This window comes from Perca fluviatilis, chromosome 11, assembly GCF_010015445.1.
Source record: "Perca fluviatilis chromosome 11, GENO_Pfluv_1.0, whole genome shotgun sequence".
In the NCBI taxonomy this organism is placed as follows: Eukaryota; Metazoa; Chordata; class Actinopteri; order Perciformes; family Percidae; genus Perca; species Perca fluviatilis.
Genome location: NC_053122.1, coordinates 10,918,428 through 10,943,855, shown reverse-complemented (window position 1 = coordinate 10,943,855; position 25,428 = coordinate 10,918,428). Strand labels below are relative to the sequence as shown.

Genomic DNA, 25,428 nt, shown 5'->3' with positions numbered 1-25,428 from the left:
TGTATTCTAAATTTTTGACTCATCAAAGTAGCCCCATTTGGCAGATATAACAGCTGAACACACTCGTGGCATTCTTTCTACAATGGAAATCAAATATTCTTCAGAAAGTTCTTCCCAACTCTGACGACAGAAGTTCCCATAAATGTGTGGCACTTGTACGTTTCTTTGCTTTCACTTTTCTTTCCAGTTCATCCCAAACCAGCTCAATGGTGTATAAGTCTGGTGACTGAGCTGGCCACTCCATGTTTATAAGCTTATCTTGTTCTTTTTTCCTAAGGTAGTTCTGGCATAGTTTGGACTTATGTTTTGGGTCATTATCTTGCTGTAGGATGAACCCCTGACCAACTAGGCGCATACCAGAGGGTACTGCATGTCGCTGCAAAATGCTGTGGTAGCCGTTTTGGTTCAGGGTGCCTTTCACTCTGTACAAATCACCGACCGTAGATCCAGCAAAACAGCCCCAGACCATCACGCTTCCTCCTCCATGTTTGACAGTTGATGTCACACACTGAGGAACCATCCTTTCACCTACTCGACAGCGTACAAAAATCCTGCGTGATGAGCCAAAGATTTCAAATTTCGATTCATCAGTCCATAGCACCTTCTTCCAGTCTTCAGTAGTCCATTGATGATGTTTCTTGGCCCAGGCAAGCCTCTTTTTCTTATTCTGACGTCTTAGCAATGGCTTTCTTGCTGCAACTCGACCTATCAAACCTGCAGCTCGAAGTCTTCTCTTTACAGTTTAAACTGAGACTTGCTTATTACGACCACTAATAAGCTGTGCTTGAAGCTGTTGTCCTGTGAGCCGCCTATCACGCAAGCTGTTGACTCTCAGAAACTTGTCTTCTGATTCTTTTGTGTCTTTGGGTCTGCCAGACCTCTTCCTGTCAGAGTTTCCTCCAGTTTCTAAGTGCCTTTTGATGGTGACGAATACTGTACTCACTGACACCTTGAATTTCTTCGCAATTTCTCTGTTGGAAAGACCAACATTCTTAAGTGTTATGATGGTCTGTCTCTCTTCCATTGTTAATTGCCTTTTCCCTGCCATTTTTATGGCAACACACTACTTTCTGCAGTAAAATACTGTTCAAATAATTCTCACGAGGGTACGGTACCACAGTGTGTGTTCCAACAATACTTTTATACAAACAGAGGGGGTTGTAAGTAATCCAGACAAGTTGGAACACCTGTGGGAATTGGTAGCACCAACTTTCAAAGCTTGATCAACCTCCATTGCTGCAGAACAGCTTTACGTTGTTTTCCCATTTCTTGTTCCCTGAAAAAGGCCTTTTTGTAAAGTTCTGAAATGTACATTATTTTTCAGTTTTGGGCAACCTTACTTTTTTTTAACCTCAGGCAGTTCACCCCTTACCTTTGTACCATTTCAAGCTATTCATTGGACTTGAACTGCTAAAATGTAATAAAAAACTAAAAAAATTGGAATGTTCTAAAACTTTTGACCGGTAGTGTATGATTAAATGTTGTTTTGGACCCCAGGAAGATTGGCTTGTCGTCTAGGTGTCAGCTAATGGGGATCCTTATAATAAAACTAAACTAATAAACTAAACTAAACATATTGGCTTAGAAAAAAAAAATATCTGTGATTAAGTATAAGTAGTCTGTGGAGCACCACTGTCATTGGAAGCCACTTTGTTTGTGTGTGAATTCATGTCTGTGAAGCTCATCTACAGTACAGTGTTTGACTTGACTCATTTAGTCTGATTACATTGCTCTTCTTTGAATTTTAAAGACAGTGTTTCCTGTGCGCCCCAGACCGCACTGCAAAAAGGGACGAGTAAGTCTGAGTCGGACCGTCTGATTGGTCTGTTTCACTTTGAAATCGGACCATCCGGTGGTTCTGTTGGTTTGTGGGTGTGGCAGCATGGCAGCTCTCTGGTCTGGGCTACAAACAGCTCTTTTACCTCCCTTCATTTTCTCATCTCCTCCCTCTTGGCTCTCCTACTGTCCTAATGATCCTTAAAAAGGCTACATGTCTGTGGTTCTGGCCCCATTTCATCAGGCGTTAACATTCCTCTTGTATGCAGGTTGTATCTAAACATGTATTTCATTATCTTACCTACCTGACACATATTGGTGGTTGGATCTACATGCAAAAATGATTGTAAGTAGTTGCCAGATGTGCATGAAAGATGCATTAGCCATCTGTAAATGTGATGTGGCTATTCCAATCTTCACTGCATATTGGGTTTTCTGTGTGTTTGTTAAATCCAATCTGATCACCCATGACGAATGTTAATGCCGGTGTTAAAGGGGGTCTGAGCCTGAATCCTGCTTGCCTCGTCTGTCCTTACCTCAACATCTCAGGCAAGAGGAAGCGCTGGTTAACCTCTAATTGACATTATTGATACTCTTCTACTGTATGTACATCATAGTCAATGCCAATTCACTTTTTAGTTCAATCAATTCAAAAAAGGAATCTATAGAGGATATTTTGCAGATATTGTGGCCATGACAGGCTATTTCAGCTTTTATTTATTCCAAAGAAAGGCTCCTTCCTTAATTGATTGTATTATACGTCTTTTTTGATATATGTGAGATATATCAAACTTCGGCCTGCCTTTCATCAGGTAGATAGAAATGTTTTCAAAAATGTACAGTCTATTCTCATGGTGCAGGGTTTGTTGTGAGTTCTGCTTGAAAACTTTCTGTTTGAAGTGTTCAGTTCTGTGGCCTCTGGTGACGCTGCAGCTTCTGTTTCGCTGAATTCCAATCACGTAAACTGGTTAAAGGCTCTACGCGGGTTATATACACATACACACATTCTTATCAGAATACCAGCCACAATAGCTGTGCAAAGTTCATTACAATTGTCAAATTCTGCCAAAGTCTGATTACTGGTTGGATGTGGAATCTGATGGAAATATATAATTTTATTAAAATCTACCTATGGAGGTTTGATCTAAGAATTATGATTGGAATTTGGCCCTTCAAATGTCACTTTTGTGGTTTGAGGTGTGGTGACGGGCTCCTCCATGTAAAATGAATCTCTAAACTTTCACCTGACTGATGAGTGAATGGGAAGTCATGACACTATCATGATTAAGTGTACAGTAGGTCACATCCAATTCTTTTTTTATGATTAACAATTTTTATTTAACTTAACACAACACACAAAACATACAATTTGCAAAATGAACATATCTCGCCCCCCCCACCCTTTGTCATCACCACCTACCCAAACAAAAATCAAGAAAAAGATGACACAGTAACTACATCATTCAAGACCATACAACAAAATCATGACAGAATAGACAATAAACTATAACCCAAAGAAACATATGCATGCATAAATTACAACACGCTAAGCCCATCATCATACATTTCTCTGTCCAGCACAAAGCTTCCTAGGAGCCCTCCAGAAAGCTCAAATACATTCCCCATTTTATAGTGTAGACATCCAATCTGGAAAACCGTTTGTATGACAGGTCAAATCCAATTTTTTCAAAAAGCTGAAAGTGTTTGTATTGTTTAGCCTACAGATTTATATGTTTTAAAGACACATTTCAAATCTCATTGGGTCTTATATTGCCTGGTTAGTTATTTAAACTCTCAAAGCAACTGTCATGAATATGTGAGCAACCACACATTGTTTTAAATCTCTCACTTCCCATCACTGTGAAACTTCCTATGTAAACAGGGGAAGTAGTCAAAAAGTTTACAGTTAATGTGTTTATTTTACATATGGATTATTGTAGTGCCTATGCTTTGCTCATATTAAATACACATCACATGTCCATACAAATGTGTCTGTCTTATGGAGTCAACATGCAATGACACAAATCTTTGAATTTGTGACGTGTACAAATCCTCACAAGCTGACAGTTGAGTATCGTGTAACGTAATGCTGATGACAAGGGAGTGCAGGGCTATCTTTGGTCTTTTTCTTATGACTGAAGGCTACAGATTGCATCTATTGGAACATTGCCTTAACACCCTCTAGATGTCATTTTCCTTTTAAAGATATTTACAAGTTGCAATAGATAACTTGTCAATGCGATGTAAGGGCACAAAGTGTCATTAAAAAGGCAGCAGCGGTCAAGGTGTTGTGTGACAGGGGCCTCTAGGAAGTCTTTCACTCAATTAACTTACTGTAAAACACTTTCAACCATTTTAAAAACAGGAACAGTTTTTATCATCATTTATTAATGCAGATCTGTTTTAGAAAAACATGTTTGAACCCTTTTCCCTAACCTTTTGTATTTTAACCAGCACAGCCAAGAGAGGGTTGTACATGCTGCTGTATCAAGCATGCATCCATTGTTATTTAACAGGTGTTTTTGCAGTGCTGACAGTGATGGCTTTTTACATCTGTGTCTATTTATTACTGTGTTTAACATTCTTTACAGATTTTAAAACTTTCATTCAATCTATGTGTTGAGCACATAGGCACATGCACGTGCCTGCTGTCACAATGTGCTGGTATCCTTGTAATGTTAACAGCTCTGTGTGTGTGTGTGTGTGTGTGTGTGTGTGTGTGTGTGTGTGTGTGTGTGTGTGTGTGTGTGTGTGTGTGTGTGTGTGTGTGTGTGTGTGTGTGTGTGTGTGTGTGTGTGTTGTGCAGTCATGTGCGTGCGTGTGTGTGTGTGTGTGTGTGTGTGTGTGTGTGTGTGTGTGTGTGTGTAGGAACCAATGAGAGGGGAAGAGTTAGCTAAAGGAGACAAAGGAGATGTGGGAATACCTGGAGAGCCTGGTAAGACCTTTACAACAGACATCCCATTTAATGCCATTGACTTGCTCTCTCACCTAACACTTGGGTTCCCATTTAAAACCGAAAGAATAAACCTATATATATCATTTTATATATATATATATATATATATATATATATATATATATATATATATATATATATATTTATATATTTATATATATATTTATTATATATATCTTCAGGATTTTTTTAATGGTAAATGACTGCCAGAACTTGTATCACTCATGTCTCCTCATTTTTCTTCTCAGCACCCGGGTTTCCAGATGGAATTGTGGTGAGTACTGATTCAGCATACAGTATAGAGCTAAAGCTAACGTGTCAACGAGTTAGGATTCATGTCATGTTAAAGGTGCACTGATCAATAGTTTACATGAACATTGGATCAAATCACTATGTCATGTGTGAAGGGGGATGCTAGCAGTGGCAAACCCACCGAGAATGATCACCAGACTCTGCAGTTCCACTCAGCTCTACCGAGCAGTTTATCATCTCTCAGCTCATTGTCATGGCCCTTATCTTGGTGTTTTGCTTCCCCCTCACCATTCTCATCAGCTTCATTTCCAGAAACAGGCAGCTTCTTTCAGCTATAAACCACTGTATGCTACATGTCCAGTAGCAAACAGCAGACAGACACAGTTAGAGACTAGCTGGTGAACAAATGGAGCATCTAAGGAGCCAGACACTTCCCCTTAGTAGTTGATATATAGACCATGAAAGCTGAACAGGACCTAAAATTGGACTTAATTCATCAGGTGGCCAGAGCCAATAGTACAACAAATGCTATTGTTGTTAATTGTATGCTTGATGTGTAAATGGGCAACTATTTGCCTACACATAATAATTACACAACTAGTAATACACATTATAATATCTGCATCCAAGTGGTCAAAAAAAATACTACTACATACTGCTGTTTTTGCAAGGAAACAGCTGCATGAATTTATATGATTCTCATCCACGTTGCTAACATGTGTGTGGCTGTGGTTTTCACAAACAAGTAGGGATATAGTTTGAGAGAGGAAAAAAATCAAAGGAAGGAATCAGTATTGACAATGAAATGGGCTTCTGGATCCTCCTGAATTTGTCTTTAGATGGCATGTGGTTGATCTTCAGTATTTGTCCCATTTTTGTGGCTCTCTCAGGGTGCAAGAGGTGATCAGGGATACAAAGGTCAGAAGGGAGAGAAGGGTGAGGACGGTCTGCCTGGTCCTCCAGGACTGCCTGGGAGGTCAGGACTTGTGGTGAGTTCTAATAATTATAAGCTACATCCAGAAAATACTGTTCCACTTAGTTAATAATTATTCAGGTATTGGAATTTTGAATTGTAATCAATGCCTCGGATCACATGACCTATATATATATATACGTATATGATAACGTTTGCTGAGTTTACTACTGTTGAATATCTTTGAGGTTGCGTGTACCACAGAGTGAAAATGTTCACCTGATTAAATAGTAAAAAGCACTGAGGAATTACTAGATGACTATGTTCCTGTAGGGTCCAAAAGGGGAGTCGATCGTGGGTCCTCTAGGACCTGTTGGTCCTGTGGGCGAGCCTGGGGCCCCTGGGTTTGGACGACCTGGTCCCAGAGGACCGCCTGGTCCTGCTGGACCCCCAGGACCTGCACCCGCATATGGATCGGGTATGTGAATGTGAAGGCGAGAGAGAGATGGAGACCTCCGCTCATACCCATAAAAGTATATGTATTACACGTGAGTCTGACTGGAGCCGTTGTCTTGTATCTGTTAAATGTATTTCTGACGTGTTGTCATCATCATCATTATCAGGTGTCAGTATCCCCGGCCCTCCTGGGCCTGCCGGCCCACCGGGATCTCCAGGATATGCCAATCCGGTAAAGTAGCTGCCATTTAGCAAGGCACTTTACCCTTAATCTACTGTTTTTTCACTTGTCAAGGGCTGTTTTGTGCACTACAAGAAATATACAGTACAGACTAACGTTTTACATTTAATGCGTACGTTTTTATGATGCACCATAGAGTAGAACTTGTGTTTTCAGTGTATGTATTTACAATCACAATACAGTCAATTATGATTAGTCCTAAAAAAAAAAAAGTGAATTTAATGACATTTGCTGACTTATTCTACCATAATTTGTCTTAATATTGAGACTTGTTGTAAGAAATGTCCAGAACAGGTGTAATTGTGGTGTAGGTACATTGATAAAATGACTATTACTAGTAAATAATGCCAGTATGATGCTGTGATTGTTGTGTATGTTCAGGTAACTATCTATAAGACGAGTCACGCTCTGAGCAGAGATACTCACCGGGCTGCAGAGGGAACCTTCGCCTACGTGTCTGAGAAGGGAGGAGAGCTCTACATCAGAGCGCGCAACGGCTGGCGCAAGATCCAGGTGTGTGTGCGGATATGTGTATGTTTGGATCAATATGTGTACATAACCTGATAAAAATGGACTTGATTGGGGAAATCAACGTGGGATCATAGCTCTTAATCAGATTCTGTATGTGTGTCCACCTTTCAGCTCGGAGAGTTAATCCATTCGGGACCTTCCCCCTCAGCAGCGTCTCAGACCGTCAGCAGAACACTAGAGTCCCGACCACACAGGATCCACAGCCAGGTACACACACACACACACACACATGCGCACGCACACACACATACACACACACACACACACACACACAGTGATTAACACACAATATGAAATCTGATAAGACCTGTTCCCGTTGGGGTCTTAAACTGTCTGAAGCAATGCATACATCTTTGGAAACACCTTTAAACATATCCTTACATTTAAAACTACTTTACAAAACACACTGATTTCTGCTTTTGTGGAACAGGAGCTTCAAGAGGGCAGTCGAGGATATCAGCCCAGCTATAATGTACTACCACAGACCTTCAACGCTGTACCTGGGGTGAGTGTAACAAACACACACCTACCGACACATACATACATACATGCACACATAGTTCCTTTGAACAAGGCCTGCTAGTTTTACCTCAAGACTGAAAACACAAGGGGATGCGTTTTCTGTCCTGCATCCCAGGCTGTGGAATAGTCTTCCTCAGGGACTCAGGTCAGCAAACTGAAGACCTATCTCTTTTCTAACTGTTTTTGTGCTTGAGCCATGTGCTCTATTTTGAGTAGTGACGCCTCTAATTGTTCTGGTGTAATGTATGTGCTGTTGTAATGTTTGTGATGTACTGATCTTTTGTTCTTGTTAAACATTACATTTTTGTAAAGCCCTTTGTAACCTAGGGTACAAAAGGTGCTATGAAAAACTAGGAAATGCATTATTTATATATATATATAATTCACAATACATTTATTATTGTTATTATAACATAAATACACACGATATACTGTATAAATAACTGATATAAATCAATTGTAATGTGTTATTGTTCATATTACTGTCTGTAATTGTAAGAGCAGCTGGTCCTTTCAGCTGTAATCAAGCTTTGCATTGGCTTTGATGTTTAATTATCACACAAATAGCCCTGGTAAACTTCCCATCGAATAAACCTCAAAAAAGCCTAAAACAATAAGTGGTATCAATATAATGACCTCACCTTGAGCTCCAGAAAAAGTGATAAAAAGGCATAGTAAAGTTTTTCGAAAAAAAGTCACATTATAGTATGTCAAATAAATCATAGTGTAGTATGTCAAAAAAGTGATTAAAAAGACACAGTATAGTATGTCAAAAAAATCATGGTATAGTATGTCGAAAAAAGTGATAAAAAGTCATCGTATGGGGCCCCTGGTTAGCTCACCTGGCAGAGCAGGCGCCCATATATAGAGGTTTACTCCTTGACGCAGCAGCCACAGGCTCGACTCCAACCTCTCTCCCCTTTCAAGTCTAAGCTGTCGTATCCAAATAAAGGCTTACAAATGCCCCAAAATGTCTTTAAAAAAAAGAAAAAGTCATAGTATGTTGAAAGAAAGTGATATAAAAGTCATAGTATAGTATGTCAATAAAAAGTGATTAAAAAGTCATAATATAGTATGTTGAAAAAGTCATGTTGTAGTATGTCGAAAAAAGGTGATAAAAAAGACACAGTATAGTATGTCAAACAAAATCATGGTAAGTGATAAAAAAAGTCAGTATAGTGTGTCAAAAAAAAGTCATAGTATAGTATGTCAAGAAGCGCATTTATCTCTACAAATCAGCAGATTGGGACAGACACGCAGGTTTTCTCTAAATCTATCATTCATTCCTTTAGTATAGGTCTTGATACTAATTGCACCTTATAGGATTCAAACACTGAACCTTCCGTCTTCCAAACATTCTCTTATCACTCTAAGCTATCCTACTTGACAGAAAAGTTAGGGTTTGGGCCCATTTGTCTCTTTCACTTGGTATATTGGGCCTCAAAACTTACTAATACATATGAGATTTGAACACTTAACCTTCTGTTTTCCAGTCATACTCTTATCTCCGTAAGATATCTCACCTGGCACGAAAGTTATGTCTGAAAAAAGTCATAGTATAGTATGTTGAAAAAGTCATAGTATAGTATGTTGAAAAAGTCATAGTATAGTATGTTGAAAAAGTCATAGTATTGTATGTTGAAAAAAGGGACAAAAGTCATAGTATAGTATGTTGAAAAAGTCATACAAAGTCATAGTATAGTATGTCGAAAAAAGTGATAGAAAAGTCATAATATAGTATGTTGAAAAAAGGGACAAAAGTCATAGTATAGTATGTCGAAAAAAGTGATAGAAAAGTCATAATATAGTATGTTGAAAAAAGGGACAAAAGTCATAGTATAGTATGTCGAAAAAAGTGATAGAAAAGTCATAATATAGTATGTTGAAAAAAGGGACAAAAGTCATAGTATAGTGTGTCAAAAAAGTAATAAAAAAGTCATAGTATAGTATGTTGAAAAAGTCATAGTATAGTATGTTGAAAAAAGTGACAAAAGTCATAGTATAGTATGTTGAAAAAAGTAATAGTACAGTATGTCAAAAACAATCATGGTATATTATATTATAAAAAAATTATAAAAACAAAAAGTCATAGTATAGTGTGTCAAAAAAGTAATAAAAAAGTCATAGTATAGTATGTTGAAAAAGTCATAGTATAGTATGTTGAAAAAGTCATGGTGTAGTATGTCGAAAAAAGGTGATAAAAAAGACACAGTATAGTATGTCAAACAAAATCATGGTAAGTGATAAAAAAAGTCAGTATAGTGTGTCAAAAAAAAGTCATAGTATGTCAAGAAGTGCATTTATCTCTACAAATCAGCAGATTGGGACAGACATGCAGGTTTTCTCTAAATCTATCATTCATTCCTTTAGTATAGGTCTTGATACTAATTGCACCCTATAGGATTCAAACACTGAACCTTCCGTCTTCCAAACATTCTCTTATCACTCTAAGCTATCCTACTTGACAGAAAAGTTAGGGTTTGGGCCCATTTGTCTCTTTCACTTGGTATATTGGGCCTCAAAACTTACCAATACATATGAGATTTGAACACTTAACCTTCTGTTTTCCAATCATACTCTTATCTCCGTAAGATATCTCACCTGGCACGAAAGTTATGTCTGAAAAAAGTCATAGTATAGTATGTTGGAAAAAGTGATAAAAAAAAAAGTCATTCTATAGCATGTCAAAAAAAATCATGGTATAGTATATTTTAATAAATGATTAAAAAAAAGTCATAGTATAGTGTGTCAAAAAAAGTAATAAAAAAGTAATAGTATAATATGTTGAAAAAGTCATAGTATAGTATGTTGAAAAAGTCATAGTATAGTATGTTGAAAAAGTCATAGTATAGTATGTTGAAAAAGTCATAGTATTGTATGTTGAAAAAAGGGACAAAAGTCATAGTATAGTATGTTGAAAAAGTCATACAAAGTCATAGTATAGTATGTCGAAAAAAGTGATAGAAAAGTCATAATATAGTATGTTGAAAAAGGGAAATAAATATTAAAAATAATTTTTTTTTTTTTTTTTTTTTTTTTTTTTTTTTTTTTTTTTTTTTTTTTTTTTTTTTTTTTTTTTTTTTTTTTTTTTTTTTTTTTTTTTTTTTTTTTTTTTTTTTTTTTTTTTTTTTTTTTTTTTTTTTTTTTTTTTTTTTTTTTTTTTTTTTTTTTTTTTTTTTTTTTTTTTTTTTTTTTTTTTTTTTTTTTTTTTTTTTTTTTTTTTTTTTTTTTTTTTTTTTTTTTTTTTTTTTTTTTTTTTTTTTTTTTTTTTTTTTGTATTATAGTATGTCAAAAAAGATGATAAAAAAGTCATAGTATAGTATGTCGAAAAAAGTGATAGAAAAGTTGTAATATAGTATGTTGAAAAAGGTGACAAAAGTCATAGTATAGTATGTTGAAAAAAGTAATAAAAAAGTAATAGTATAGTATGTTGAAAAAGTCATAATATAGTATGTTGAAAAAAGTGACAAAAGTCATAGTATAGTATGTCGAAAAAAGTGATAAAAAAGTCATAGTATAGTATGTTGAAAAAGTCATAGTATAGTATAGCATAGTATGTTGAAAAAGTCAGAGTATAGTATGTCGAAAAAAGTGATAGAAAAGTCGTAATATAGTATGTTGAAAAAAGTGACAAAAGTCATGGTATAGTATGTCGAAAAAAGTGACAAAAGTCATAGTATAGTATGTTGAAAAAAGTGATAAAAAGTCATAGTATAGAATGTTGAAAAAGTCATAGTATAGTATTTCGAAAAAAGTGATAGAAAAGTCATAATATAGTATGTTGAAAAAAGTGACAAAAGTCATAGTATAGTATGTCGAAAAAAGTGATAGAAAAGTTGTAATATAGTATGTTGAAAAAAGTGACAAAAGTCATAGTATAGTATGTTGAAAAAGTCATAGTATAGTATGTTGAAAAAAGTAATAAAAAAGTAATAGTATAGTATGTTGAAAAAGTCATAATATAGTATGTTGAAAAAAGTGACAAAAGTCATAGTATAGTATGTTGAAAAAAGTGATAAAAAGTCATAGTATAGAATGTTAAAAAAGTCATAGTATAGTATAGCATAGTATGCTGAAAAAGTCATAGTATAGTATGTCGGAAAAAAGTAATAAAAAAATCATATTATAGTATGTCGATAAAAGTGATAAAAGAGTCGTATGTCAAAAAGTGCATTTATCTCTCCAAAATGGCAGGATGGGAAAGCGACTGACAGGAACACAAGTCTTCTCTACATCTACTCTTCATTCCTTTAGTGTAGGTTTTGAAACTACTTGCACCCTATAGGATTCAAACACTCAACTTTCTGTTTTTCAACCATTCGCTTATCGCTCTAAGCTATCCATCATAGGAGTCAAGGTGTAGTATGTCGTAAAAGTGATAAAAAAAGTCATAGTATAGCGTGTCGAAAAAGTCATAGTATAGTATGTCCAAAAAAGTAATGAAAAAGTCATAGTATAGTATGTCCAAAAAAAGTCATATTATAGCATGTCGAAAAAAAGTGGAAAAAGAGTCATAGTATAGTATGTCTAAACAGGTCATAGTATAGTATGTCAAGAAGTGCATTTATGTGTCCAAATTAACAGGTTGGGAAAGAGACTGACAGTAACACAAGTATTCTCTACATCTACTCTTCATTCCTTTAGTGTAGGTTTTGAAACTAATTGCACCCTATAGGATTCAAACACTGAACCTTCTGTCTTCCAACCATTCTCTTATCACTCTAAGCTATCCTACCTGACAGCAAAGCTAGGGTTTGGGCATATTTGTCTCTTTCACTTGGTATATTGGGCCTCAAAACTTACCGAAACATATAAGATTTGAAAACTTAACCTTCTGTCTTCCAATCGTACTCTTATCTCCGTAAGCTATCTGACCTGACACAAAAGTTAAGTATGAAAAAAGTCATAGTATAGTATGTCGGAAAAAAGTGGGAAAAGAGTCATAGTATAGTATGTCAATAAGTGCATTCATCTCTCCAAAAACAGAAGGCAGGGATGGAGAGTGACAGGAACACAACTTTATAGTATGTCCAAAAAAGTGATTAAAATGTCATAATATAGTATATTGAAAAAAGTGACAAAAGTCATAGTATAGTATGTCGAAAAAAGTGATAAAAAAAGTCATAGTATAGTATGTTGAAAAAGTCATAGTATAGTATGTTGAAAAAAGTAATAAAAAAGTAATAGTATAGTATGTTGAAAAAGTCATAATATAGTATGTTGAAAAAAGTGACAAAAGTCATAGTATAGTATGTTGAAAAAAGTGATAAAAAGTCATAGTATAGAATGTTGAAAAAGTCATAGTATAGTATAGCATAGTATGCTGAAAAAGTCATATTATAGTATGTCGAAAAAAGTGATAGAAAAGTCATAATATAGTATGTTGAAAAAAGTGACAAAAGTCATAGTATAGTATGTCGAAAAAAGTAATAAAAAAGTCATATTATAGCATGTCGAAAAAAAGTCATAGTGTAGTATGTCTAAACAGCTCATGTATACTTACCAATACATATGAGATTTGAACACTTAACATTCTGTTTTCCAATCATACTCTTATCTCCGTAAGCTATCTGACCTGACACACAAGTTGCGTCTTAAAAAAGTCATGGTATAGTATGTCGGAAAAAGTGATTAAAAAAAGTCATAGTATAGCATGTCGAAAAAAGTGACAAAAAGTCATAGTATGTTGAAAAAATCATAGTATAGTATGTTGAAAAAAGTGATTAAAATGTTTTAACATGTGTTGTTGGAACATATAGGATTTGCACACCCAGCCGTCTGTCTTCCAATCCTTCTCTTAACACTCTAAGCTATCTGATCTGATAAAAGAATTTATGATTTTCACACATCCGTCTCTTTCATTTACTATATTGGCCCTCAAAATTTCCTGAAACATGTAAGAGTTGAACACTCAATCTTCTGTTTTCCAATCAAAATCTTATTACCCTAAGATATCTGACCTTACACAAAGTATAGTATGGTATAGTATAGTATGTCGAAAAAGTGATAAAAAAAGTCATAGTATAGTATGTCGAAAAAGTGATAAAAAAAAGTCAAAGTATGTCGAAAAAGTGATAAAAAAAGTCATTGTATAGTATGTCGAAAAAGTGATAAAAAAAGTAATAGTATAGCATGTCGAAAAAATGAAAGCGATAAAAGAAAGTCATAGTATAGCATGTTGAAAAAAGTCATGTTATAGCGTGTGGAAAAAAAGTGGGAAAGGAGTCATAGTGTAGTATGTCAAAAAGTGTATTTATCTCTCCAAACCGACAGTTTGGGATAGATGCTGCGTTCATGCCACCTCGGAATAACAGGTACCGCCCCCCTGGTTACGTTGTTTTTCCGACTGGCAGCTTTCACATGGTCGGGAATCAATGCGTGTTCTTCTTCTTCTGTTATATTGGCGTTTGGCATAACAACTTGTTGCATGACTGCCACCAACGGTTGGCCGTAGCCTAGAGCATCAGGTGTGTGAAAACTTGGAGGCCACAATAACAAAAGATTTGCTGCTGTTTTCTTATACGAGTATAGAAACAGCACATGGACAGGTGTTTGTTTGTGTTATCTGCAGGACAACCAACGGGAAAAGACACGGATAATGTGTTGGTTTTTTATACATAGGCCTATTTATGAATAATTTCAAACATGTTATGTCTGTGCATGTTTCTTGGCAGAGGCATTTGTCCACAATAAACAGTTTATTGTCATTGAAATATGTTCAGTGAACCAAAGTCGCCTACATCAAACATCAGTTGTCAACAACCATATGTCAATGTCAACAACACGTCACCAACTGGGAAACTCGGTTATCAAAATCCAGCCCGAGTTTCCCACCTCTGATTCCCACAGGAAGTTACGTGAATGGTGACGTTTTCACTCAGAAAAATGTTTTTCCAATGTCCATGAACGCACGGAGAGACTGACAGGAACACACATTTTTTTCTACATCTCTTTGTATTCTTCATTCCTGTAACGTACAGTAGGTCTTAAGACTAATTGCACCCTAATTGATAATATATATATAGTCATATTATAGTATGTCGAAAAAAGTGATATGAAAGTCATAGTATAGTATGTTGAAAAAAGTGACAAAAGTCATAGTATAGTATGTCAAAAAAAGTGATTAAAATGTCATAATATAGTATGTCAAAAAAAGTGATAAAAAGTCATAGTATAGTATGTCGAAAAAAGTGATAGAAAAGTTGTAATATAGTATGTTGAAAAAGGTGACAAAAGTCATAGTATAGTATGTTGAAAAAAGTAATAAAAAAGTAATAGTATAGTATGTTGAAAAAGTCATAATATAGTATGTTGAAAAAAGTGACAAAAGTCATAGTATAGTATGTTGAAAAAAGTAATAAAAAAGTAATAGTATAGTATGTTGAAAAAGTAATAGTATAGTATGTTGAAAAAGTCATAATATAGTATGTTGAAAAAAGTGACAAAAGTCATAGTATAGTATGTCGAAAAAAGTGATAAAAAAGTCATAGTATAGTATGTTGAAAAAGTCATAGTATAGTATGTCGAAAAAAGTGATAAAAAAGTCAAAGTATAGTATGTTGAAAAAGTCATAGTATAGTATAGTATGTTGAAAAAGTCATAGTATAGCATAGTATGTTGAAAAAGTCATAGTATAGTATGTCGAAAAAAGTGATAGAAAAGTTGTAATATAGTATGCTGAAAAAGGTGACAAAAGTCATAGTATAGTATGTTGAAAAAGTCATAATATAGTATGTTGAAAAAGTGACAAAAGTCATAGTATAGTATGTCGAAAAAAGTGATAAAAAAGTCAAAGTATAGTATGTTGAAAAAGTCATAGTATAGTATAGCATAGTATGTTGAAAAAGTCATAGTATAGTATGTCGAAAAAAGTGATAGAAAAGTCGTAATATAGTATGTTGAAAAAAGTGACAAAAGTCATAGTATAGTATGTTTAAACAGGTCATAGTATAGTATGTCGAAAAACGGATATAAAAAAAGTCATAGTATAGTATGTCAAAGAAAGTCTGGAAGAACATGCAAACTCCACACAAAAAGTCTAAAAATAGCTAAATCATGTTCTAATAGCTGAAGGTTTTGTGAATAGTTGAAAGCTGGAATGACTGACTGGATTTTCTCTTTCCCAGCTCCATCTGGTAGCATTGAACACCCCGCTGAAAGGGGACATGCGTGGAATCCGCGGGGCAGACTTCCAGTGCTACCAGCAGGCCCGCTCCATGGGGCTAACAGCCACCTACAGGGCCTTCCTGTCCTCACACCTCCAGGACCTGTCAACCATCGTGAGGAAGGTGGATCGCAATGACATGCCCGTAGTTAACCTCAGGGTGAGGAGAAATTTATGTTTCACTATCGTGTTCATTGTTTTTATCAGTCATGATTCGTATGCAATATTTCTAACCTTCGATATGTTTTACCATTTCTTGGGGTTAAGGCATGTCAGCCACTGTGTTCCTGCAGGTTTAAAGTTACACTGAGCAATCGTAATAGATGGTTTGTTTATTGTTGACATTAAGGGTGTGACGAGATCTCGCGAGATCTCGCGTGACGAGATTTCTCATCGAGGTGAAAAGAGTGAAAGAGTGACAGACAAGACGAACACAATATGTAAACATTGTAAGAAAGAAATGCCGTACTACTAACTACTGCACCCGCGAGTCGCGGGTGCAGTAGTTAGTAGAGAGCTGTGGTGGTGCTGTAAGTGTTTTTGCGTAGTGCTCGTGTTAGCCGCGGTATACGGCATTTTTTTCTTACAATGTTTACATATTGTTCTTTGTCTGTCACTCTTCGCCGTTATTATTTCCGCAGGAAAACCAAAATGTTGCCACACAAATGATTTAAAAGTGGCAGGGGGATTTTCAATAGTAATTCCACGCTCCATCACGCTGACATCACATCGCCTCACGAGACAACTTTTCACCGCGACGAGAAATCTCGTCTCGTTCTCATGAACCCAATCTCGTGATGTGTTTCGTCTCGTGGAGTAAGCGTCTCGTCACACCCCTAGCTTGTAACCTTGGTTCTCTGAGTAAAGACTATTTTTCCCAGTCATATTTCTTAACTGAAGTTTTCTTTAAATTAGTGTTAAAATCGCGTCTCGCTCTCGTGACCCCAATCTCGTGTCTCGTCTTGTCTCGTGAGCGAGTGTCTCGTCACACCCCTAGTTGACATCATTCTTCATCCTCCTCTCCTCTCCTCTCCTCTCCTCTCCTCTCCTTTCCTCTCCTCCATTGGATTTGTTTATTTTTGGTCCAAAATACAGTAAGAAAAAAGAGACTCATATTTTATTTAACTTTCTGTCTGCATCTGCAATGTTGGCCATCTGGCTAACACACAGGAACTGTGCTCAGGGTGCTGGAAGTGTAGAGCCATGCCAGTTCTAGAAGGACTGGTCAAGGCCCGATGGAGGGTGGGACATTCCTATTACCAGATGATGGACAGTTTGCTGGTCGTTTGTGGGCTGTAGGGGGCTTTTATGCTCTGTGGTGGAGAGTTGCTGGTTAATTTTTGAGCACATTTCTATTTGTTTGACAGGTTTTGTAGATTTTTGCGATTTGTGATTCTTCTCTGAAAATGGTCCAATAAAGGGACTTTGAAAACCAAACCAAACCTCTCCTCTCCTTCTTCTCTCCTCTCATCTCCTCTCAGGGTGAAGTGCTGTTCAGTAGTTGGATGTCCATCTTCTCTGGGAATGGAGGCACATTTGACCCCTTCACACCCATCTACTCCTTTGACGGACGCAACGTGATGACGGACTCAGCATGGTGAGTGTGTATGACTTTACCAATCATTGGCCTCCATGTGTGCCAGATGTTGCAAGTAGGTACACAATGCCCCAGAGAAGAGGATACGGGGAAAGAGACCAGCCAATGTGGTGCATTAGCCTGACAAGCTAACAGTGTCAGCAATGGATGACATAAAGACAAAATATAGCTTCAGATTTGGGGTTTTGATCTCAAATCTGGTAATACCATTTTGGTTCAGGATGCCTGAATAACACAGGCATGGAACAGGATCAGTTTTAGACTACAGTATGGGCAAATTAGAATTTCCAGTGACTTAACCTGCATGTCTTTAGACCTTGGGAGGAGCGCTTGGAGACACACAGACACAGGGAGGAATATGCAAACTCCACACAGAGAGGCTCTTCTTGCTGTGAAGCAACCGTGTTAACCACTGAGGAAACGGGAAGCTAGCCTGGCTCCGCCCTCCTACGTACTTCCGCTCAATTTTCGTTTTCCTTCAGTACTCTGTCTGGGTATATTCGCAGGTTTTCTCCGGTCAAATCTTTACCGGTCCAATCGACGAACAGAGGGAGTGGCTGAGAACGATGACGTTGAGGCCGTGCGCTAGTTTGAGTTGTAGTTACGTAATGGCGGCGGAAAGATGCGAGCGAAGCCCTTCGGTCCGTTGTGGCGACGCTGCCGAATATCCAGAAGTTAAAGCCCGAGCAAGAACAATCTTTGCTGAGTTGTGTTGGTGGCCATGATGGTGTGGCCCTCCTCCACCACGGGGTTCGGGAAAAGTTTGATTTTCCAGCTTGCTCCGTTAGTGGTGAAGGAGTTGGCTAAGGCTAACGCTAGCGATGCTAAGCCGACATCACGACCAAACGTTAGCGATTGGTTATGGCAGGTCCAGAGTGGCTCTGGGCAGATCCAATAGTTTTAAACTTCAACAGAGTACCCGCCTTCAAGGAAGTTAAAGTGCTCATATTGTGCTCATTTTCAGGTTCATAACGAGTATAATTGAGGTTGTACCAGAATAGATTTACATGGTTTAATTTTCAAAAAACACCATATTTTTGTTGTACTGCACATTGCTGCAGCTCCTCTTTTCACCCTGTGTTCAGGTCTCTGTTTTAGCTACAGAGTGAGACCTCTCACTGCTAACATGACAGCTAACATCTTTGTTGGCAGTCGCACATGCGCAGTAGCTAGGTAAGATGACATCAGCTAGCTGTTTGTTTCTACAACTTCAGTCAGTACAAGGCGGGATTAGCCGGGAGACTTCTTCTAAACGAGGGCGCACTTCCAACTTTGCCTAGAATACCTGCAGAACAGGGACATGTAAGTGTTGTAGCAGTGTTTTGCCATTTAGAATGAGCTAGCATGCTACGATTAGCCACCTCATTTCGGCTAGTGACCTAAAAAGCCGTGCCGATTTTGAACAGCTCACCCGGAGACTGAAGGCAGGATACATTCAGAAACCCGTATCTCACTCAAAACAGCATGGATGGTGTTTTTCCAAGTTTGTATGTGTGTGGAAGCACCATAGACACAGAATAACACTCCAAATCCCAGAAAAATTAATTTTTTCATAATATGGGCACTTTAACACTTGTCAATGGAGAGTGACCAGACTCTGTACAAATGAATTGTATGAGTGTCTGGTAGGACCAGGCTAACAGGAAGCAACTTCATCACTTAAATGTGTCTGTTTTCTAATCTACCTAGCTCTCATTCTGATTTATCACAGTGGCATCCCATAACTCCACTCACTACGTCTCTCCCCCTCCTCCCCCAGGCCAGAGAAGCTGGTATGGCACGGCTCCAATACGATGGGCATCCGTGTGACCACTAACTACTGCGAGGCGTGGAGGACGGCTGACGTGGCGGTGACGGGCCAAGCTGCGCTGCTGCAGACAGGACGACTGTTAGGACAACACACCCGCTCCTGCTCCAACCACTACATAGTGCTGTGTATAGAGAACACATATGTGGGGAACACGCATCAAAGGAGGACCTGAGGAGACCGAGGAAAACACACACACACACACACACACACACACACACTCTCTCACGTTAAAACACATGCAGGCGTGCTGAAAGTGCAAGAGTAGAAAATGTGACACAGTGTCACACACATTTCCATTCGAATGGGAAACACATGCAGGCACATGCACACATTATGATGACATATCACTGCGTATAAATTACTTTCAAGTACACAGACAAAAGGCACTTTTGTTTATACATGCAGATAAAATACACACGTCACATGCAAAAGCATGCGCCTACACTCGAGAACACATGCAATGTGCACACACATTTGAGTTCCTTTCACTTTGTTTAGTTTCATCTTTACTTTGTGGGTAATCCAAGAATTTATCATGTTGCCATGCATCCGTCCTAGTCAAATTTGGTATTATTTATATTCACTATGAATATGTAACAGCACAGAATCATCACACAGGACATGTACAGTACAGTATGTGTTGTTGAAGTGAGAGATGACTCTGGCTATCAGGTTCTGACACAAGCTGATCTGAGAAGAAATTAATAACTTAACAGATCATTCCAATTAACTGCAAATCTGTTCTACTTTACATTTTTTGCTGATCATTTTCCAATGGATGTCATAGTCTTAGATTTATTTTTTTTATATATTTTTCCTACAGTTCCATGCAGCCATTGGTTTCCATCCATTTCCCCCACAGTATCAAGTCTGCATTAGAGTTCTTTTCAGTGTAATGTTACTGTTGCATGGTGATGCAGTTTAGGTGTGGCCAGACCCTACAGGCAAAAACATTAATTTTTCATGCCCTGGTCAATTTTAAAGTTGTTGGGCTATTTTGCTTCCATAATCTGTTTTCTTTCAGACTAGTGGAAAGAAATACACATTTAGGTGTTTATTTTACTACATTTTGTCGATTTGCATGTGCAGATTTTTCAGAAGGGTGTATATAGGTCGTTTTCTCAAAAAATATTCTCATACTCTGAGCAGAAATCTCAACTTCAGTAGTACTTAGATATCACACATTCCAGCTGTATTCCTATTTTCTGAAGGGTTTTACAGAGTAGCTTGTAATAATAATCATTCATAGCCTGATTTATATCACATTTTATTTAAAAAAAAAAAAATGGTTTTGTGAGTGATAAAAAGAGAGGGAAAATTCCCTTTGACTCTAATATGTCAACATAATGAAACAAGAATTTTGAACCTGGCTTTGTCCAATGTTTAGATTTCTGTTCTGGAATTATGGATTTATGCAAATGAGTGCATATTTCATTATATAATGCATAATTTGCATATTTAAACATTACATTTAAAAATAACATGTCATACAAAAAAATAAAACTCGTCTTAATGTAAGTAATCAACTCGGGAAGTTTCATGATACCTATTAGTCCAAATGTGTACTCTATTCACCTGTAGTTTCTCGCATTACCTCAGAACAATAACAAATTCTGACAAAAGTAAAGTAGACTTGATGTTCACTGTGATGAATTAAACACCTGAAACAAATCAACATGTAGGGAAAGAGATCAAACCTGGCTGGTTAGAACCGTAAAACATGCATTGGAATGTCTTAAACAAACAGCAAAATGGTTAGCTTGGATGTGAAATATACAGGAGGATTTTTGATTAGTAGTAAATGGCACTATGGGCGTTTGAGTAAATATGGTCCATTTACAAATTTCCAATTGTGTGTGTGTGTGTGTGTCATTTAGGATGGTGATTTCTAGGCAAGGGATGAGGTTGGCAACATTTTATATTTCTGATATTGTCAACAAACCTAGTGAAAAGACCAAAAACAGCTGGTCACTGTAGCTTTTAGCCAACACCAATTAAACAGGAGGAAATAGAGTGTTTGTTTGGGACTATTTTTCAGTGGTGGATTAATAAACATTTGGTGCATCCGCAGAACGATGTATGTGTGTATTGAGTCAAAATGAACTACAGTGTGTGTTCATGGTAATGAAGGAACATGTCACCCAGTGCAACTCATTGTGTTTTTAATAGTTTTTGGACAACAATGAAGCTCAATGGCACAGAGGAAAAATATACACAAACACACACACACACACACACATAATAATAATAATAATAATAATAGTTATTAGCAGGATCAGTTCATTGTTGGTTTTGGTCTTTAAATGAGATTTGTTAACAAACAGGAAAATATAGAAAGTATGAGCACAATGCACAATTCCACCATTTGGAATACATACTGTACACACGTAATGAGATATGTCTTTTGTCAGACGTTTTATTTGAGTGACCCTTTAATGTCTGACATCAGTGTCCATGTCTTACTGTCATATTTTAGATGTAAATACACTGTAGGTAAATGACTTCCTCATAGCAAAGTCAACCAATCACAGCATCACTTATATTTCCTCCAGTTTTTGTTTTTTTTCAGGCCACTGAACAGCCCCAAAAAAATCATAACAACAACTGCCTGGAGTTAACCAAAAACATTTTACCACTAAAGTCTTCTCTCTAACCGTTGAAGCTACATTTATTAAACAAATATTAAAAGAGAGTCATGCAATGCTAAACATTTTATATATTTATTAATGAACCAACCCATGTTTACCGAGAACCTTAGGCTACAAATGCAGGAGTACACAGATAATATCAAAGACTAAATTCGGAATCGTAGTATGGCGCCGCCTGCTGAAAACTTGTTGACCCGCCAGCTTTGTTTACATTACGTTGCAGTCAGTTTAATGCATCATTAATTGGCATCCCATAATCCAATATGAAGTCCAAATCAGGACAATTTCTTTCCTGTTTTCTGCTGAACTTTAGTCCTGCCGCTTCATAAATGATTTGAACTAGTTTCAACATTAACATCAGTGCTTTACTTTACTGAAGTATTAGTTTTAAAAAAAAATCAATGTTTGATTTGTATTAATTTATACAGAAGCAGGGCATAGTGTGAAAATCTAGACAGTTCATTTTCAAATTTGGATGAAATTGGAACATGTGTATATATATGTGTGTGTTGCTATTGTCAAAATGTTTTTTTTTTGTTTTTTTTTACTCTGTAGAGGTAGATTTTGTATGATGCACACTAAATGATTTAAGATTTTTCTCTCACCAAATGTTGCTAGAGATGTAGTTCCAGGTGATATAGGCCTGCCTGGCTGATGAAATGTTTTGATTTTCAAAGAAGTGGTAGTTTTCCTGATGTCTGATTATACTTAACTGTTTAAACAAAACTTGAGCTTCTGAGGAAAAGATAACGTTTGTACTGACTGACTGGTGCTCACTGAATAAATGTCGGGTTTTTGTTGTTTTTTTTAATGTGGTGACTCCTTCAGTGTCCTTCACTCCGTGTCTATCAAAACCTGTAAATATTATTCTCAGGTTTTGCTTTTCATTTTGTTTAAAATGACATGTTGAAATCTACCAGGCAGATATGAAAACACTTTAAAAAGGACCAGTGTGTAGGATTTAATGGCATCTACTGGTGAGGATGCAGATAGCAACTAACTAAATAACCCTTCTGTCACCCTTTCCAGTAGAACCTATGGTAGCCTTCAGGTAACGGTAAAACTAGGGGTGTGCAAAAAAATGTAATCCTATTCGAATCGCGATTCAAGCTCCACCGATTCATAGAATTCCAAAAATCGATTAATATTTTAACTTTTTTTTTTTTATTGTATGTCTACTGCAATCACATGGGAAAAGTAACTACATTTACATACTGGGAATTTTTTTATTTAATTTTTTTAAATCGAGAATCGTTGTTGAATTGAATATTGAGCCTGAAAATCAATATAGAATCGTGACTTTTTGGATCGTGCACTCCTAGTTAAAATGTGGGGTCGTGAGCTTGTACAAACAACCTATGGGATAGTTTTTTTGGGGAGTAAATACCCCAAAAATACTAAAACAAATTAAATGAACTAAAAAAAAGAAATAGAAAAAAAGAAAGAACTGATGGGGAGCACAGTTTGTGATGCCAAAAAGAAGCAACCATGTTGTAACAAAAGATTTACTTTATTAAATGGATATGTACAGCACATTCCTGGATCAAAATAGCAAATCATTTTCTCTTTATATTGAGAATTCTCCACTTTTTTTTTCCTTCTCAAGAAAAAAAGAAAAAGAAAAAAGTACCCAGATATACAACAGGTATGCTTCAATTTCCAAAAGGTTTTAAAAACTCCCCTTATTGCACCAGAGCCTTACAGACTTGAGTCCCAGGGTTGGCGTAAGGATATCAGCCTTAAAACAGCGAACACACCACAAACACACTGTACGCTTGTGTGCCTCAAAACAAGGACAAAGTAAAGACACTTTACTAGTCGCTGCAGCTGCTTCCATCACTGTAGCTCCACCACAAACATTATTCAAACAATAATTAGCTTAGAAAAGACCCCAAGACTGTCTATAAAAAGGGTATCCATAAAATCCATAGCTTTAAAAGGAAAGAAAGATCTTTAAAATGGAAAGATTTTATGTATGTGTGTGTGTCTGCTTGTGTGAAAAGGTCCAGATGTGCACAGAGGTGAACAATAAAGCCCAGAATTTAAGTTAGCCCGAACAGCTTTAGAAAACCACCTACCAACACCTGGAGGAACGTTCCAAAAAGCATCTTAGAGACTAAGTACACTGAACTTAGCGGGCATGTAATGTAGATATAAATGTTGTAAATATATTAGTACTCATCACGCAACACTGTTACAATGCTCTTTGGCTGCATTTACACAGACACAAAAATTGTTATTTTTCAACCCTTATGGGACTGCATGTCATCACCGTACATCAATGCTTACTTTTTTTTCTTTGCACTTTAGACAATTGATTAAGTTGTAAAGGAAGCTAATTGATTATCAGCCGTGTGTGGTTGTCCAATCCTACGCCACACACCTCTCTACTATAATAACACAAGGGTCATATTAAAATGAAAACTTTGGACGAAAAGAAAATCGCAAAGTCGCGCGTCGTCAGACAATCCCTAAAATCCTAATTGTTGGCTTGTACTTCAATTTAAGAGGTCAAAAGTACATAAAACTATAAACTGTGTGAGCGACCATATTCACAAGAGAAAAAAAAAAAAAAAAAAAGTCTAATCTTAGCAGTTAAAAAAAAAATACATTAGTGGAAGAACATTGTTTTTGTTGCGCCTGTGTATAAATCGGCCATGATCTCCTGGCCCTGTACAATTAAAAACTGAAAGATCGACTTTGTATCAGGCTTTTGGAAACTGGAACAATAAAAATTAGGACTTTCTCACATGGTCCAGTTTATAAAATTGAAATGGACAAATATATATAAAAAAAATAAAAAATAAAAAAAAATAAAAAGCCTCTGGCAATTTGAACACTAAGTGGAATTTGACTCGGGGTTATATGCTGGTGTAAAAGTGCTCTGCAGTGGCAATATCATCACGTGAAGTGTGTATGTGTGTTTATTATACCAACAATCTTTCATAATTCTGCGGGCAGTGTGCATTGATCAACTTTTGACTTTGGCGGTGTCGTTAACAAACCATAAAAAAATATATAAAAATGCAGCAAGGTGTCAAAACGTCCGAAGGAAAGAAAAGGCTGTCAAACTTGATGGGAAATGATCCCAAAACAAATGGAAACATCAAAACGGATATCAATCAATGTTGGCCTGATTAACACCACTGATCCAAACCTGACAAAGCCGATGTAATTTGATACAAATGGATGTAATGCTTCAGAAAGTGTGATCAGTATGTACAAGCAAAGCCATGATAGAAGGCCAATTTTTTTTATGCATTATTAATACACTAACACCCCCCTAAAAAAACAAAACACGGCCAACACATATGCAGTCAAACTAGTTTTCTAAAGACGTACATGTAAATAACTTAGCATGTCCTAAAGTACTCAGGAGGAAAAGCAGGAAGTAGTTGCCGCTGCAGTGCAAATCGGAGGCTAAAGTATAAAGAGTACATGTCCCTGAGAACCAAAATCTATCGATTGAAGAGGGTTTCCAAAACGCCAAGGATTCTCTGCACTGTGTGACCAGGAGCGGAATAAATCCCCGTGTGTTCTCAGTCTACGCTGCCATGCAAGT

At 36.7% G+C, this 25,428-nt stretch overlaps 1 protein-coding gene across 4 annotated transcripts in view; it reads left to right on the top strand.

Annotated features, from left to right (window-relative positions):
• col15a1b (collagen, type XV, alpha 1b) overlaps positions 1-21,288 on the top strand; it is a 74,022-nt gene extending 52,734 nt beyond the window's left edge. For 3 of the 4 annotated variants that reach the window (XM_039814639.1, XM_039814637.1, XM_039814636.1), the window contains 12 exons: positions 1,751-1,795; positions 4,645-4,711; positions 4,981-5,006; positions 5,875-5,973; positions 6,231-6,375; positions 6,521-6,585; positions 6,976-7,107; positions 7,237-7,332; positions 7,556-7,630; positions 15,774-15,971; positions 17,293-17,408; positions 19,168-21,288. In XM_039814639.1, the coding sequence (XP_039670573.1) occupies positions 1,751-1,795; positions 4,645-4,711; positions 4,981-5,006; positions 5,875-5,973; positions 6,231-6,375; positions 6,521-6,585; positions 6,976-7,107; positions 7,237-7,332; positions 7,556-7,630; positions 15,774-15,971; positions 17,293-17,408; positions 19,168-19,390 (1,287 nt within the window). In that variant the 3' untranslated portion in view covers positions 19,391-21,288. The remainder of the gene's footprint in view (positions 1-1,750; positions 1,796-4,644; positions 4,712-4,980; positions 5,007-5,874; positions 5,974-6,230; positions 6,376-6,520; positions 6,586-6,975; positions 7,108-7,236; positions 7,333-7,555; positions 7,631-15,773; positions 15,972-17,292; positions 17,409-19,167) is intronic. The other variant, XM_039814638.1, reaches the window with a different exon arrangement.
• Positions 21,289-25,428: the final 4,140 nt, after the last annotated feature.